This window comes from Hemitrygon akajei, chromosome 5 (assembly GCF_048418815.1).
Source record: "Hemitrygon akajei chromosome 5, sHemAka1.3, whole genome shotgun sequence".
NCBI lineage: Eukaryota > Metazoa > Chordata > Chondrichthyes > Myliobatiformes > Dasyatidae > Hemitrygon > Hemitrygon akajei.
In genome coordinates, this window is record NC_133128.1 from 155,239,006 (window position 1) to 155,258,133 (window position 19,128).

The following is a 19,128-nucleotide window of genomic DNA, read 5'->3' on the forward strand; positions in this document are numbered from 1 at the left end:
GGTAACGTACCATTTGGGAGTCTCTTTTGCACTTGCAGGACTTTGGCTCTATTCCTCTAACTAAGGAATCTCCTATCAACACTGCAGTCCTCTTCACCTCTCTGCTCTTCTGAGCCACAGCACCAGGCCCAGTGCCAGAGATCTGGTCACTGTGGCTCCCCTCGGTAGGTCATCACCCTCAATAGTATCTAAAGTTCTATACTATTGAGGGGTGTACTCTACACTGGCTGTGCACGTCCCCTCTTTCTCCTGACACTCACCCAGTTCCCTGTCTCCTGCAAGCAAGGGGTGACTACCTCCCTGTAGCTCCTGTCTATTACCTTGTCATTCTCCCATATGAGTCAAAGGTCATTAAATGATCATGTGAAGAAAACACTTTCTAGTGATTTAAGAGATTGAAATGGAAGACAAAAATGTTTTAAACATAAAAATTCATTATCAGAATCAGGATATTGTTTATTATCATGAACATAAGTTGTGAAATGTATTGTTTTCTGGCAGTACAGTGCAAGACATAAAAAATTATTATGTACAATAAATAAATAGTGCAATAGAGGAAGAGCAAGATAGTTTTCATGGACTGTTTATAAATCTGATGGCAAAGGTGAAGAAGCTGTTTATAAAGCATTGAGTGTGTTCTTGAGGCTCCAGAGCAGACACCTTAAAAGTAGGTTAAATAGTTGATTAAAGATTGGATTTTACAAGCAAAATAGCATTCCGTCAGTTTAATGGACTCAGAACTACTGCTGATGTATAGGGTCTACGTAGTTGGTTTCAGTAATAATTTCTATTTAATTTCTTATGATTTTTGATAATCTTCTCTGGTTGGCTGCTGGGGACTAATGGTTCCACGGGGTCGATGTTGGGACCACTTCTTTTCATGTTATATGTCAATGACTTGGGTGACAGAATTGAAAGCTTGGTGGTTAAGTTTGCAGATGATACAAAGATAGCTGGAGGGGTAGGTAATGTTGAGGAAACAAGGAGTTTTAAGAAGGACTTGGACAGATTAGGAGAATGGACCAGGAAGTGGCAGATTGAGAATAGTGTACAGAAGATTATGGTCATGTACTTTGGTGGAAGGTATAAAGTTGTAGACTATTTTCTGAATGGGGAGAACATTTAGAAATTGGAAGTGCAAAGGGACTTGGGAGTCCTTCTTCAGGATTCTCTAAAGGTTAATTTGCAGGTTGAGTCAGTGGTGAGGAAGGTAAATTTGATATTAGCATTCATTTTGAGAGAACTAGAATATAAAAGCAAGGATGTAAAGCTGAGCCTTTATAAGACATTGGTCAGAGCACACTTAGAGTATTGTGAGCAGTCTTAGGCCCTTTATCTAAAAAAAGATGTGCTGCCATTGGAGAGGGTCTGGAGGATGTTCATGAGAATGATACTGGGAATGAAAGGGTTAATGTATGAGGAACGTTTGATGGCTCTGCACCTATACTCACTAGAGGTTAGAAGAATGAAGGGTGATATCATTAAAACCTATCGAATATTGAAAAGCCTAGATAGAGTGGACATGGAAAGGATGTTTTCTGTAGTGGTGAAGGATCAGAGGGCACAGCCTCAGAACAGAAGGATGTCCCTTTAGAATTGAGATGGAGGAATCTCGTTAACTAGAGAGTAGGGAACCTGTGGAATTATTGTTACATACACCTGTGGAGGCCAAGTCATTGGATATATTTAGAGCAGGAGAATAGAGTTGAAAGGAATAATAAATCAGTCATGGTGGAAAGGTGGAGCACACTCAATGGGCTGAATGGCCTAATTCTGTTCCTATGTCTTGTGGTCTTATGTTTGCATTAGAGGCCAGGCAGGATTAATACTACATCTGCGAAATGGCATCTCTGACAATTAATTCTGCACTGAAGCCTTAAACTAAATGTTGTCTCTAAAATCATGAGAAAGGACTCGATTCACCATCTTATCATTAATCTTAAACTTTGAATAAGGGATCAGTTTTAGGCAATTGCTTCATTGGTAGTTAAACAATCCAGTTTTAATTGTAAGTTAATTTTTATTGGCTCAAATTTTGTAGGATTTTGCTCGTAGTTCTACATTGAAGAAGCAGTATTTCTCAGCATAACTGCTAATAACTTTTGGGATGATTAAGGCAATGCAGAAATTCTAAAATTACTAGATAAGCTGCTGATGATTGTTCTGGTGGTCTTGGCATGTAGGTCGATAGCAAAGCCTTAGTATTTGTACTGGGATATGTTCAAGATTTTCCACAAGAATAGATCTGGTAAGGACTTCCGGTAAGATGGCGATTGTTTAGCTGCTCCGAACTTTTGTTCCGTTACTGTCGCTACCTTTGCACTAAATGTCTCCATTTTTTAAACCTTAGTTAGGAATTATTTCGGTATCTCTTACTTGCCTGTGAATATATCTAACTTACAATGTCTAGCAAGAGTTCTAAATCCGGGAGAAAAGAAGCTATGAACCCATCGGACGAGACGATGGTGGCGCTTGGAAAGCTGCGAGACGAAATCTTAAAGGAATTTAAAACCGCTGGGGACTTCCGCAAGAGTTCTAAACCCGGGGGAAAAGAAACCATGACCCCGTCGGACGAGACGCTGGTTGCGCTTGGAAAGCTCCGAGATGAAATCTTAAAGGAACTTAAAACCGCTGTCAAACAGTTAGAAGACAAACTGGATCTGATCAACGATAAAGTGGACAAACATGCTGAACACTTACCTCGCATCGATTCGACTTCTGAAGATTTAGAAAGTCGTGTTCGATACTTGGAGACTCTCTGTTCCAGCTTAGAGGAAAAATCTAACAAACTTCTTTCCAAAATGGTGGATCTCGAAAATCGTAGCAGACGCTGTAACATCAGAATTCTGGGATTACCAGAGGCGACTGAAAAGGGATCAACCATGAAGTTTTTCGCCGCGTTTCTCTGTGAGTTAATTGGGAAAGATTTGCTTCCGAAGCCGCCCGAGCTCAAACGGGCACACAGAGTTTACGTTCCCCCCGGAATTCTGGGCTCCCGCCCGCGACCAGTAATCTTGTGTTTCCATCAATACCAGGTAAAACACAGTCTGATCGTAGAGGCGCATCGCAGGGGGTCGCTTCCCTTCAAGGATACAGCCATTCACTTTGTGGAAGATTTTGCACCCCAGACCTTAAAGATGCGCGCTGAGTTTAAAGGCGCAATGAAAGTGCTTTTTGATCGTGGTTTCAAACCTGCCCTTCGTAACCCTGCTGATCTACGAATCAAGCTTAATACCGGGAAATATAAGTGGTTCAAATCAGCGAAGGAAGCTGAAGCGTTTGTGGCAAGTCTTCCGGCTATCCAGCCATCTTCGGAATCTGATCGGACCTCATAAAATGGTGGATAAGTACTCCTCGTAGTAAAATTACTTTCTCTGGAGTCGGAATTCACTTGAATCACTCGGACATTATTCATTGAAACTTTAAGGGCCGTTGACAATCTCTCCCAGGATTTGTTGTGTGTGTAATCTATTTTTATTCTTGTATAACTTTACCTACAGAGTTCTGCAACTAATTCTAACTTGTTTTGGAGGTTCGAAGTCTTTAGTGAAGGCCTCCCTGTTTGTCGGTTCACAGTTCAACTGCTGATTTATTTTTCCTTTGTTTTAAATATTTATTTATTTTACCTTTTTCTTTTCTTCACCCCTTTTTGCTAATCTCTGAATTTTCTTCTCCCTTCTCTGTAAATGGTTGATAAACACTCGTCTTGAATTTATAACTTCCCCCTTCCTCTTTTTTTTCTTTTTCCTTCTTACCTTTTTTTTCCCCTTTCTCTTACTTTATTCTTCTATAATGTTTCGCGGGTAGGTCAGTTTTGGTTTTCTTCCGATTTTCTCTGTATTAAGTTGTATATCTCTGCAGAAGGTGTTCTAATCTGTAGTTATGTTTTCTAGTGCATAAACTAGTTATTATTTGCTATAATATTTATACGGAAATGTTAATGACACAGATCTGGAAGTTGTATCTGGGTTAATTTTTTTGGTAGAGCTAGCTACTTGTTTTGGTAGCCGTCTAGTTTTGGGTTGTGCGGGTGGGGTAGATTTCCCAGTTCCAACATCTCTTTATTGCTTAGGACATGTTTTTATATTTTGACCTTACGAATCTATGTTTACATCTCTGCTCCCAGACTGCTATTGTACTGCTTGACTTTTTATATGCCTGCTGCCTTTTATGCATTAGTAATTGATAATGGCTAGTGCACTTAAATTCGTGAGCTGGAATGTAAAGGGACTGAACCACCCTGTTAAAAGGAGGAAGGTATTCTCACATATCAAACAACTCAAAGCTGACATTGCTTTCCTTCAAGAAACTCATATTCGTTGTTTTGATAACTCCCGGCTTCTGTCAAAGTGGGCGGGTCAGCATTTTCATTCATCCTTTGCCGCTAAAGCTAGGGGAGTTTCCATTCTTATTAATTCAAATATTCCTTTTGAACTCCATAATAAAATATCTGATACAAATGGCCATTTTATTATTGTTTCTGGTAAACTATATAACACTAAAGTTGCACTAGCAAACCTGTATGCCCCCAACTTTGATGATGTTAACTTTTTTGAACGGTTTTTTTTTCCTCACTACCAGACTTAAACTCATACTCTCTTATATTGGGTGGTGATTTCAACTGTTGGTTGGATCCTAAACTGGACCAATCGTCCTCTGTTACCAGATCACCTACTAAATCTGCCTTAGCTATTCAATCGGTTCTTAATTCGGATCTAAAGATCCATAAGGTCTGGGGACCTTTTATCGAGTACTTTCATAACCTTCCTCTTGACTAGGGTTTTTTTTTTCTTTTTTTTTCTTTTCGGTCCCTTGCTTTCTGCTCCCTTTTTTTTTCTGGTAGTAGGCATTATTATCCTCTGTTGCTAAGTGTATTCACAGTCTGGGAGTTTGACTGTCCGGACTTATACTCTTTATACTGTGTGGTGGTTGGTCTGGAGTTGTTGTTGTTTTTTTCTTGTGTTGTGGGGCTTGGGGAGGACGCTAAGCTCACTTGTCTTTAATTTAGGTGCTTTTTTTGTTAAATTTTCTTCCTTTGTAGCATATTGTTATTGTATGCTTAATCTCGCATTGTATTAATGCTCCTCATTGGGATTTGGGGTTTTTAATTTTGTAAAATGTTTTGAAAAACTAATAAAAAATTTTTTTAAAAAAAGCAAGAATAGATCTGGTAAAAGATCTGTAAGACAGTTAATTTCCTTAATACTAGTTTGTCTGTGAGGAAGACTTTAAAAAACCTAATTACCACAATATTTTAAATAATTTAGCTATGTTGATTTTATTTAATTTCTAAAATTTCTTTAAAATTGTAGTATTCTGTTGTTATTTATACTTATAATAATTTTAAATGTTTATAGATTCTGCAAAATGCTTGACCATTTTAAAAGTCAGCAAGGTTAGGGAGGGGCTTTGCTATCTGTCAAGTGGTTTTATAATTGGGGCTTTTCCTCCCCTTACTCTGTGGCCTGATAATGTTTCATAAAACTGTGCTTCCTCTCAGTTTTATTGTTGAGTTCCAGGATCATTTGGACCATATGATTAGATTAGAAAATAAGTTTAGGGAAATGGGATACATCAGCAGGAAGTGTGGATGGTGTGCCATCCATGGGGAAATCATAGCTCATGACATTTTATGGGTTGGGGTCTGTAAACATTGCACAAGTTACTGTTTCAGTGTGAACCTGAAATGCCCTCTTTAGTTGGTTATTATATGGAAATACTTGCATGAATTTTATTAAAGTCCAAAGTACTTTTCTAATTCATGATAATAATTGGATTTGTTATATTTCTGTGAAGTTTATTGTCATATGCATAGAAACATGTATGCACAGGTGCAGTGTAAACCTTACAGCAGGATCTTGAGAAAACATAAACGTAAATTATATAAATACAGTTCATTTTCAAATAGTCATATATTTCATTCCTTCAGAAAAATAAAATCTGATTTGAGTAATGGATTTCTGAATCAGGCTACATCATAGTTCGCAATTATCCACTTGACAGTAAATGGGAAGTACTTTGTGTTGGTGAGTTCAGCTTACAGTTGATGTAATGAATCATTTGCTCTAACTGAATGATGATTGATTGGTGTAATAGTGTTCTTTATTGTTATCTGTTCTGAAAAATAATTCCACAGTGCTACTGCTGTAGCCTAGGTTGATGTTATTGTTGCTGCTATTAAAGTGTGATTTATCTGAACAAGAAATATTTCAGTTATTCATGGCAGACAGGAACAAAAGAAACAAAAAATAGCAGGAAAGTGATGCCATGTTTTATCTCTGAAATACATATATTAATAAGTTTTAATATCTCATATACAAATAAGGTTAATTAAATTAATTGATGTACTATTTTTTAAAAAAGAATCAGAATCAAGTTTAACATCACTGGCATACAGTATGTTGTGGAATTTTTTGATTTATGGCAGTGGAACAGTCCAGTACATAATACAAAATTATAAATTACAGTAAGAAATATATATAATTAAAATTAAAGAAGTTGTGCAGTAAAGCACAAAAAAGTGAGGTGGTCTACATGGTTCAATTATAAATCTGATGCTGGAACAGAAGAAGAAGCTATTCTGAGAATGTTGATTGTATGTCTTCAGGCTCCGATATCTTCTCCTTGATGGTAGCAATGTGAAAAGGGCACGTCCTCATGATGGGCATCCTTATTGGTGGATACTGCCTTTCTGAGGCATGGCTTTAAGTAATGGATACATACATGTTTTCATGCTTTGTATACAATTGCCTTTGTAGAAGTTGCAGATATATTGGAAGAAATAGGTTTTGTACTTTGAAAACTTGTGTATCCTCAGAAATTATATCTAACAAATAATATAGACATTGACATTTACTTTCAGGTGATATAAATATCTAGTGCCTAATTTGGACAGTTGGCTTTGCAAATAGACAGGCAGGAGGTGGAGTAAAATTTTCCATGAATACTTCAAAGTGGATTAGAGCATTTTTTTAAAAAAACTTTTTTTATTGCATTTTCAGATAATTACAGAATGAAAGAATGTGAAAAAAAGTATATTACCCTTCCCCCCCCTCCCCTTAACCCCTCCCCCTAACATCCCTATAGAAAAAAAAGAAGAAAGAAAAAAAAAGAGAGAGTGCCTGGATATTGGAAGATCCCCACATGCTCCACGGAGTTCATAATAACTTTAGTATATATAATTATTTCTTTCCCCAAGTAACCAATTATTTCATCTTCAGAGCACCTATATGTTTAATCCCGTCTTTTGTAAATAAGGGCGCCAAATTTTCAAAAATGTTTCATATTTATCTCTTAAATTATAAGTAATTTTTTCAAGTGGAATACAGCTATAAATTTCTTTCTTCCAACAATCTATACTTAAATATGTATCCGATTTCCAGGTAACTGCAATAGCTTTTTTGGCTACTGCCAATGCAATTTTTATAAATTCTTTCTGATATTTATTCAATTTGGGTTTCGGTTTTATCCCTTCAATATCACCTAGTAAAAATAATATTGGATTATGTGGAAGTTGTGTTCCAATAATTTGTTCCAATAAAACTCTTAAATTTGTCTAAAAAGGTTGAATTTTAGAACAAGACCAAGTAGAATGTAAAAAAGTACCAATTTCTCGGTTACATCGGAAACACTGATCGGGTAAATTTGGGTTTAATTTATTTATTTTTTGTGGTGTAATATATAATTGATGTAAAAAATTATATTGCACTAATCTTAACCGGACATTTATTGTATTTGTCATACTATCAAGACATAGTCTTGACCAAATTGTTTCTTCAATTTTAATATTCAAGTCACTTTCCCATTTTTGTCTTGACTTATGGACTCCTTGTTTAATTGCCTGTTTTTGAATCAAGTTATACATACAAGAGATGAATTTTTTAATCTTTCCTTTTTGAATTAAAGTTTCTATTTCATTAGATTTTGGCAATAACATTATTTGACCTAATTTTTCTCTTAAATAAGCCCTTAGTTGAAAGTAACAAAAAAGAGTGTTGTTTGATACTTCATATTTATTCTTTAATTGATCAAATGACATTAATATACCTCCTTCAAAACAATCTCCTATATATCTAATCCCTTTTTGAAACCAATTGTATAAAAGTTGATTATCCATTGTAAAAGGAATAAGTCTATTTTGAATTAAAGGTCTCTTTGCTAAGATTAGAGCATATTTTAAATCAAACTGGTTTTTAGAAGATCATAACTGAGCTTCTGCTTTTGCAATATCACTATCAGAAGACAAGTAACTGACTGATTAATATCTTTAAAAAAGGATAGGTATTCTGCATATGATAATCAGTAGATTTTCATTTATAAAGAGACTATTTTGATTCAAAACAGAAAACACTGGAAATATTCAGCAAGTTGAGCAAATCTGTTGTTACGAATGCAGCAACAATGAATATTAAATGAGTCAGGGTTTATAAACAAACAATGATATTTATTAACCTCTACTCAAAACTTAGAAAAGTAAACAAACAAATAACTTAACTGCTATACAGCAATTTAACAAACCGCTGAACTTAGGAACAGTTCTTAAAGCGGTAAAATCGAACACAGTCTTAAAGTGGTCAATTCGAAAGTCCAAGTGATTTACGATGTAAGTGAGAAGAGAGGAGGACTTCCTGAAGTGATCATTTAAGCGATTTCTTTGAAGAAATGACATATCTGTCGATGCAGAGTACAGCCAGGAAATACCTTCTCTGAGGCGATCACCAAGAAATAAAGCTTCTTAAAATAACTGACCTTTCGATGGAGTGAATATCGCACAAACCTCCCAACTTTTCAGAGGTTAATTCAAACGTTTATTTATTTCACTATTTATGAACGAATCCAGCCTGTCAGTTATCTCGAAGCTGAACCATACGTTATTGACTTTGCCCAAATCCTTTGGTTTCTGTGACGTTGTTGATGTCTTCCCTCCCTCTCTGTCTCTCAACAGTAAATCTGCATAATCAAAAACTGGTGGCAACTCTCTAACCACCTGGCAGCAAACTCTACGCAGCGGAATAAAGAAATATAACTGTCCCACACTATGGGGCCTTGTTTTTTATACCATTTGGAACATGCCATCATGTGACATAACATCACCCCACTACCATGAGACAATTATGTCACCTCATTCACAAGACCATTACATCATCCCACTGTCCCAGGATCGAACTGTGGGCATGTAACACTGTGGAGAATAAAGTGTAAGATGGGTTCTTGATTAGTAAGGGTATCAAAGGTTACAGAGAGAATGCAGGAGAATAGGATTGAGGTTACAAATCTTACATGATTTAAAATCAAAGGACCAAGTGGCCCAATTCTGTTTCAATGTCTTGTGGTCCACAAAAATTGCTCAATCATTGTAAATTTATCAGACTAACTGCTGGCCACAGTGGGTGCTAAAAACTGTATTGTGACAGCCAATGAGGTAAACAGAAAAACGTTTATGCAGCAGGAAGATACAAAAATATAAGTTACTGGTAGAAATTAATTTATTCCAAAAGCAACGTTTGAAGACTGAAAAGATGCCTCTAAGCATGACTTTTGGAATTATATGTGGCTGCAGATGGAATGGGAAAGACGTGATCTAAGTAACATTGATCAGATGATTGTTGGTGCCAGATGAGATGGTTTGAGTATCTCAGGAATTGCTGATCTCCTGGGATTTTCACACACAACAGTCTCTAGATTTTACAGAGATGCAAAAAACAGAAAAAAAAAAATCCAGTGAACAGCATTCCTGTGGGCAAAAATGTCTTGTTAATGAATGAGATCAGAGGAGAATGTCCAGATTGGTTCAAGCTGATAGGAAGGTGATAGTAACTCAAGTAACCATGCTTTACACCAGTGGTATGCAGAAGAGCATCTTTGAATCCATACCCCATTGAACCTTGAAGTGGATGGGCTACAGCAGCAGAAGACCATGAACATACACTCAATAGTCATGTTATTAGGTGCAGGAGGTACCAAATAAAGAGGCCACTGAGTATGTATCCATTATAGATTTCTAAGAGAATAGTTACAATGAAAAAAGTTTTTTAAAAGAGCTCTGTATTGATAAGTATTTTTAAAATATACAGAGCCAATCAGAAATGTTGCTCTTGTGACTTGATTTTGTTCAATTCTCTTTTACCACAGTTGAAAGATTTGTTAAGCTTTCCAGAGTTACTAATTATTACATTTTGACCATTTAAAGGTGAAGACATTTTTGATGGCCCTAATTTTGTTTATTTTTACAGTCTCGAACCACTGGCACAGCTGGAAAGTCAACCGATGAGGTTGTTTTTGAGGTTTCAACGGATATCCTTAGTAGGCTGCCTGCAGACTTTGACATTGAGGCAGCTATGAGGAAATACCCAACAACATACAACCAAAGCATGAATACTGTACTGGTGCAAGAGATGGGTCGTTTTAACATATTACTCAGAACAATTAGGGAATCCTGCATCAACATACAGAAGGCTATTAAGGTTAGACTTCATATTTATAAACACTGTAATTTTCAGAGTTCATAACCCAATGGACTGACAACGCAAGGACTCAAATTGGCTTGCATCATGCAAACATTATCTCTCTGTTTTTCAATATATTAAATTTTACTAATTGAAATGGGATAGTTTTCAAAAACAAATGAATGGCAGTATTGACGTGTTTTCTTTCTGAATCTGTCCTCAAGATAAATTTGAATGGGTTAAAGAATGCAAATATAAGTGTATACTGTAAGATAAAGCAAAGGGTTACAATAATACACAATGGGTAGAACTAAAGCTGAAGTTAGTTTTTTTGTTTATTTATCTTACATCATTGTGTTTTTAAATTTTAATTAATGTTTTCAATTAATAGCATTTTCATATTTTTAATGTTATATTTTTATAATACTCTATTTGCTGCATTATTTTTAATATTTCCTCCAAGTTTCCAAATGACTCTAATCATCAGAGACATTTGGAAACAATGTAAGCTGTTAGCTCATGAATAAAGTGGTAGTTGTTGATAAAATCAGTCTGAATTAAAAGCTAATTAAAAAGCATATTCTGGTATCAGAGCATAAAATGATATTTTTTTTCATTCAATATTTAGGAGTTAAGCACTCTGAGTATAAGGTTATTTCATCCCCAATTTTTCACATATTGCATATTTTAAACAAAAACATAGATTTGTAAATGTTTATTTTCATCATTGAGACAATTTAAGTTGTCTACCCTTTCGAGTTCCAAAGGGTTGAAATGAATCACAGTACTGTACCTCTTTGTCAAACACAAGAGTGTTTAAGAGAGTTCTCAAGATAACAATGCTGAAATAAACCAAGAGCAAACAATCAAACACAAAATAAGGTTTCACATTGAAATTATATTATCCTTAGAGGCAAAATGTCTTTTGTCTCATAAGAAATTTAATGACTTCTTATGTTTTGTAAGTTTATACTGTATATCTCTCAATTTACAGGGATACAATTACAATTCAACTTATTCCAGTTTTTCAAATCTGTAGCTTTCTATCAAATCAGAAGAGCGTAATAATGTTTATTCAAAGAGCTAGTGTAATCAGAACAATTCACAGAGAAGTGAAAAAAATGGTGAATGTTGGAAATCATAACTTGCAATATAGTAAAGACTTCTTTCTACAAATGCATTTGATGCTTTGTGATGCTTTTAACTGAATTACCGGATTATGTGCATCATTTGGTCCACCATGCTGTCAATATTATACAAGTGCTTTCTATACAAAATTACATTTTTTAACCTTTCTATGCAAAATTACATTTTAAGCATTTCTGTACAAATTTACTGTTTTTAAAAATAACTGCCCAAGAGCTCTTTCTGGATATTAATGAATCTGAGCATGAAAAGCCTCATGACATCAATCCTAATGTTACTTTTTGCTAAACTGGGCTGGCAGCTGCTTCTCCTACGCCCATTGTTTATGTTGAGGTAGTCCCCTGGAATTGCCTCCTTCTCACCAATTTCTTCCATTTGCACCTTCAATCGGATGCACCTTTCACGGCTTTACTATCTCCTGTCTCTCCTGGGTAATAATTAAATGGCCCTTTTCTGCTCTTCACCTAGAATTTGTAAGCTTCTTTTATTACTCAAAATATTGGCTAAGATACATTTGTAAAGGATCCCATTTCCAAAGAAACCAAGCATAAAACATTGTACATAGTTTGGTTGCTTAGAGTGGCGTTATCTTTGCCCAACATGTGTCACTATAGACGACATAAAACTCATGCAATAGTTTCTGTTATTTGATACCAATGTAGATTTAACCAATATAGCTTTCAATGTTAAAAATGATGTTTTAATAACAATAAGAATGTTTTTAATGTTATGTTTATTTAGCAATGTCTGGAGTAACTCAACTCTGAGATTGATAGTGAGGACGTAATGCAAAGAGCAAGAAGGTGAATAAATGGAGCTAATCTACAGGTTAACCTTAATCTAATTCAATGGTGAAATGTACTTCAGAAATTATGTCTCACTCCAGTCCTTTTACTTTGTTTATTTTTACTATTTACAATGAATGACATCTACAGACAGCTACTTTTAAGTGCTGTTTTCTCCTTTGTTAGACACCTGTGCAAAATCTTGTTAATTTGGCATTTTATATTCTGCTGTCATTTAGGGACTTGTCGTGATGTCAGCTGAATTGGAAGAGGTGGTGAAGAGTATGCTGACAGGAAAAAATCCAGCGACGTGGATGAATAAATCATATCCTAGTCTCAAGCCACTTGGTAGCTACATGCGTGACTTCTTAGACAGACTGAGATTCTTACAGGTGAGTACATTCAGAGTTTTCTACTCTTCAGTGGCTTGTATTTTAGTAGCCTGCCATTCATCACACAATCCCTTGTGATACTAGTCATTGAAAATTAACATTATAATAAAAAATTAGCTTCTATTGTCTTAATTTTAGCTGTAACAGTATTATCAATTCATTTATGCATCTGTTGTGCACAGTAATCTGCTCAGCAGTGCATATAATATACATTTCAGGCTGTTCTCACAACACAACCATGTGAGTCAAGTTAACACATTTCAATTTAATTTACATTAGACAGATGGTGCATCATGAACTTAAGCACGCATTCCAATAAGGTCTGTAAAATGATAGAACTATTGACCTAATGAAAATATTATCAAAACTTAGCTCAACCAAAATAAATAAATGAAATTCATGCAGAAAATGGAATTAAAAAGCACAAATATTTTGTTTTAAATGTTGATGTAAAAATAAATCTTTAATCCATCTTAATTTGATTTTACATCATTTCAAACACACTGCCAAATACTAGCCAGCATCTTAATAATAATAGGATATGAAATTAGTTCACAACCTAAAGCTTCTGTCTATCTCACCAAGATTCTAGTGGGACTGCTTTCTTTTTTTCCAATAAGAAAATCCGATCGTTAGCTTCAATATTTCTGTGGTACTTTAAGATAAATTGTAAAAGCCTACTAATCTTTGTTCACTTATCTGTGAATGTAAAATATAAGCATCCTAGGTCCAGCTATCATGAACACAAGAGATTCTGCAAATGCTGGAAATCTTGAGAAACACGCACAAAATGCTGCAGGAACTCAGCAGTTATGCAGCAACTATGGAAGTGAATAAGCACTCAACATTTGAAGTTGAGGCCCTTCAAGACTGGAATGGAAGGGGACAAAAGCCAGAAAATGAAGGGGGGGAGGGGAAGGAGTACAAGTTTATCTGATCTCAACTATCAGCTGCCAATTTATGTAACATGAATGGCAGATAGTGACCGTCACAAATAAGATGGAGTTTAATGTCTTTCTGATATTCAGTGGTATTGGTATTTATAGACTCATTGATCTTCAGTATATTGAGTCATATAGCTTGGAAACAGGTCCTTTGGCCCAACTGGTCTATACCAACCGAGGTTCCCAACTAAGTTGGTCTCATCTGCTCATGTTTGCCTCATTTCCCTGTAAATCAGGAGTTCGCAACCTGGGTTTCATGGACCCCCTCGGTCAGTGGTAGGGGTCCATGGCATAAAAACGCTTAGGAACTGCTGCTCTAAACCTTATAGTGGTTCCAATGTCCTGTATAATATTGACTCATTTGCTTATTAGTGTAGTTCAGAATCTGGATATTCTGCCTGGAGTGGATCACCTCCAGACTGCTCAGAAAACAGCTCCATTGGCTTGAAGGCACAATTCAGAAATTACATTCAATGTCCTCTTGTTTGGTTGGGTGCACCTACAACAGTATGTTACAAAGCAAGCCAATGGTTTCACTGTCACTAGCACATTCTTCAGCATCTCTATCGCTCTCCCTCGTTCCTGTCCTTAAATTTAAACCAGCATTGTCCTCAAAAACATCACTACGAACCTAAAAATACAATTAAATTTGAAGTGAAATATTGATGGACATCACAACTTGGCAGCATCGTTGCACCTTGTGATCTACCTGAACTGCATTTTCTATGTAACTATAATACTTTATTCTGTAAAGTATTCCTTAGATTGTGATTATCAATTTTTTTAAAAAAATCAAGATATTCCATTAATTCTTTTTGATCTACTTTGTTACCTTATCAATGAATACTTATAGAATTGTCAAATGCAATTTCCCTTTCATAAAACCACGTTGACTTTGCCTTATGTTTGTTTCTTAGTGACCTTATTTCCACATTCTTTTGCTGACTACTTATATCAGGTCATTCAGTTCATGGTTTCTTATTAACAAAAGCAGAATGGCAGAGGGTGCTTTATTTATTTGCGTTAGAGTCACTTGATTGACTAACTTTGAAAGCAAACACAGCTAGTATTATTCTAATAAAGATACAAATATATCCGTGTGTACTATTAAACAGTTGACATTAGCGTAACACCATGAAGGATTTTTGATTTCTTGAAAGACAAAACTTAATTATCTTTGTGAAATGCAATTACTGGGCAATGCTGAAACTAGCCTATAAAAGTACATGTCCTTTATGGTCTGATCTCTAAGGTGTGGTTTTGTAATTACTAATACCGGAACTTTAAAATAAGTCGGAAAATTCCCAAGTGGTGTATTATAGGAGGATTTGGTTTAAGTTCTTGTAGAAGTTGGAGAGGAACCAGAAATACTTGATACTCCCTAGGAAGCTGGATAACTGAAATCAAATTAAGTAAATGATGGTGCCCTTCAAGGCTTAGTTGAGAATAAATTAAAGATGATGTTGAGTTTTAAAATTGTCTTTATGAATTGTTAAATAGATGATTAAGTAATTATCATTTGTTGAAATTATTTTATGAGATCCTTAGATGCAATTATTCTCTTTTTGGCCACCATCTTAATTATTTTCTCAGGGAGTGTTTTATGATTTGGATAAAGCCAAATAAGGGATTTATGAGCATGTAAAATTCCTCAGACATTTGAAGTCAGATTTGAAGAAAGAGATGACATTTATCACATGAAAGATTATATTTTAATACATTGTGGCTCTAACAGCGAATTCCATTTTTGATTTTGCTGTCCTTCAGTTTTGCTAATCTGATCTGGGTGAGATACACCAAAAATAAGCAACATACAGAATTTAATGTGGAGAAGATACAGGTATTCCAGAATAGAAATGTATTATACTAGTGCTGTGAAACACCTGCATATTAATATTGGCACAGGAGCATCAATTGCAAACCAACTCTTTCTGATTCTTGACTTTATTGATTTAGCGATAACTATAATATTTAGGCTTTGTACAAAGACCAAAAACAAAACAGTAATTTATATGTTTCCTCAGTCTTAGATTCAGATCCTCTTGAAGTATTTTACAGTTATTAAGGTTTTTTTAACTAAGTCTCCATTACAATCTTTCTGGTTGATTTGTTTCCAATATTCTGTGCATGTCACATTTTCTGGTATCAGTGTTGATAAATCGTACGGAGTGTGAAGTTGCAAAGCATTTCAGAAATTGATCCATGGTTTGCCACTCCTGCTGTACGTGGTACTGGGTTCATAGAGGTCCCTGATTTAATAAGATAGTTGCCCTTTCAGAATCCTTCTTGGGCTGTTCAGAATATTTAGTTTGCCATTTATAATCTTGGTCAGATACTTGGAGTAATTCCCTATTTGCTCTGTTCAATAACCTTCTCTCCTACTTCATCGCATTCTTTTTGTAAGATGCCATCTTAACTAATTCCAGTGATGTAGGAGACAAAGAGTAGTTTCTCAGTGAGAGCTGATGGTGTACTGGTTGATGTGCTTCAAATAAATAATGCATGTCTGAATCTTGATCATTGCCTCCAATTACCTGACATTATGGGATACAGTACTATGCAAGTGGTATGTAAGGCGGGGAACTAGTATGGCTTGCATACTCTGCAAGTGTTATTTAGATTTGTGTCAGGCAAGTTGGGAGACCTTCCTGGATCTGCTAGCAGATAAATCCACAACTGAGCTGTTCTCAGTTGCAGTTTGTAGTGCAGTTTTCAGCTTAGTCACAGCGCCAGCCACGGAACAGATGCACTATGCCTTTGTGTTTACTAGCAAAGGACCATATTCCCATTTCTGACTGGGACATCCATCTGCTTAGCTAAGTGCAGAAAAATCATTAAAATGAATATGAGAGATTGGCTGAATAGACAAAGTTAAGTAGAGCTTTAAAATTTGATTCAACTAAATTACTTCAGAAGTTCTTAATTTTCAATGCATTTAAAAGTGCTTGCACCTTTTAGCTTTTAAAAAGAATAATAATTTTAAATTTTTAAGTTCTTTTTTATTTTTAACAGATCCTGACTGTTTTCTTTTGTCATTCAAGCCTCTGGCATACCCAAATGACTTTTGTATGTCATTCGTTGACCCTGTTTCCCAGATAAGAGGACAAATATTTGGATTTTTCAAGGTCTACGTTTAGACAGGAACTTACCATTTCACACAGTGATCTCTCCAAGATCATCTTGATGCCCTCAGAATTTATGTTGTGCTCTGTTGGGAGAGCTTTTCAGCTAAGGGGAAATGGGGAGTGGCTAACTGTTTGTTTAAATATTGACCACAATTGCAGCAATTTCAATGCCTTCTGACAAACTGTCATTTTGGGAGGGCTATCTATGCTCCTGTTTGGCAGAACTCTCTGTTCTCTAAGAGACTATGAATAGCCTGGCTACAGCCTATTATATTATGTAATGCATCGGTTAAACTTTACAGCTTGTGTATAGGGGGGCAGCATTGTGTATGACGTCTCTTACAGCAGATAATTTGGTGGCATCTGCACCAGTGAGCAACTTCTAAAGGCTATCACTTTTTTATGTGCTGTGTGAGATTAATAGTTGGCCTCTCTGGGAATGGAATTGTTTGAAGGGTGAAGTTTGTTGCAGGACATGATGACAAGGAGTAAGAGCAGTCTGTAGATCTCTGGTAATGAAGAATTATTCTCTGGATTGAACAGAGCTATATCTCTGACCTTCCTCTATGCTGATGGCATTTGTTTCCTTATCAAGCGGGATTTAAATTGGTCCAATGAGCCATTGCTTTGCAAAATCTCCTAAATATTACCTAATATCAACATATATACATTGTCTATTCTTACTGCCATCTCAGTGAACCTCCACTGATTATCACTTCCTCCCAAATAAATGTCTTTTGGTGGATACTTTTCAAGTAGCAGAATACAGTGATGGTGTTTCTTCTGTGTGAGTGCTTTTCAGTTTTGAGCTGTTGTGAAATCTGGTTAGCAGAAACACTAAAGAACTGCAGGTTTGATTGTTATCTTGTTTGCTTATATTTAATTTAGTTATTCTTGGCATGTGCATCACTTTGGCACCCTTAATCATCTCTTTCCAGGCACTGCATCTCAACTCGTAAATAATGTATTACTGTTTCTCCCAGTAATAGGGTGATTTAAGGTTCTTTCTCATACAGAGTGTACTGGTCAGAGATTGACCTTGGTGTATCTGGTATGTGTTGTTTACATGGCAATTCCTCAGGATGGAGTGCTGGGCAATTTACATCAACTGCTAGGGACATATTTTAAATTGGGACACCAACAGAAAGCTACCAGCTCTGGATTGCTCATCTGTTAATTACAACAGACATTGAGTAGGTGTCAAATTCAAAACCCAGGTCTTCTGCATAGGTGCCAAAGAGAAACTTAAATCATTTGCACTGTCACTTGAATTTAAGATTTATCATCTGCACAAACTGAACATGCTCTATTCTCTAGTAACATATGAAAAAGCACTGGTGCTTCTGGTGTCAAAGCACAGCTCAAGCATCACCTAAGAATCTGCTAATGACACCACTGTTGTTGCTGGATTCTCAAATGGCAACAAGACAGTGTACAGGAGTGAGATTGGCAGTTTGGGTGGTATCGCAGCAACAGCCTTGCACTTGACGTCAGCAAGAGCAAGGAACTGATTGCAGACTTCGGGAATGGGAAATCAGGATAACACATACCAGTCCTTATTGACGGTTCAGCTGTGAAAAGGATGAGCATCTTCAAGTTTCTGGGTGTCAGCCTCCCGGAGGAATTATTCTAGGCTGAACATATTGATGCAGTCACAAGGAAGGCACTTCAGTGGCTCGATTTTGTTAAGGTTTCGAAAAGATTGGTATGCCACCAAAGACACTTATAAAATTCTGACTGGTTGCATCACAGCATCGTTATAGAAGCTCCATGCACAGGATCGCAAGGGGCTTCAGAATGTTATTTACTGGTTACTTCCCTCAAGGGCACAACCCTCCCCATCTCTGAGGACTTCTTAGAGGTGGTGCTTCAAGAAAGTGCAATCCATCGCACTCAGTATCCAGCATATTCCCTCTCCTCATTACTACCAGTAGGAGAGGAAGTACAGAAGCCTAGTGACTCACCCTCACTGATTCAGAAAGAGCTTCATCCCCCTACCATCAGATTTCTGAATGGTCCCAGAATCCATGAACACCACCTCAATATTCTTGTTGCAGTGTCTTAACTGCTCATCGAAAGCCACTCCCCTGATGGAGGAGGGGACTGGTCTATGTAAAAAGCATTGCAGACCTTCTTACTAACTTCTGTTTAGTTGATGGCATCACAGTGCCGGTGGGGTGTGATGTCATCAGCTGAATAGAAACTAGTGGGGGGGCATGTGGTAACCATGCAGTCTCTCTTTTCCTCTTGGTTTGCCGTGGACCAGTTAAATGAGGGTGCCGTGGATACGG

General features: G+C 36.3%; 1 protein-coding gene across 1 annotated transcript in view; it reads left to right on the top strand.

Annotated features, from left to right (window-relative positions):
* Positions 1–19,128, top strand: part of dnah7 (dynein, axonemal, heavy chain 7) — a 262,198-nt gene that overhangs the window by 222,386 nt on the left and 20,684 nt on the right. The window contains exons 60-61 of the mRNA XM_073046961.1: positions 10,233–10,463; positions 12,616–12,768. Of these exons, the coding sequence (XP_072903062.1) occupies positions 10,233–10,463; positions 12,616–12,768 (384 nt within the window). The remainder of the gene's footprint in view (positions 1–10,232; positions 10,464–12,615; positions 12,769–19,128) is intronic.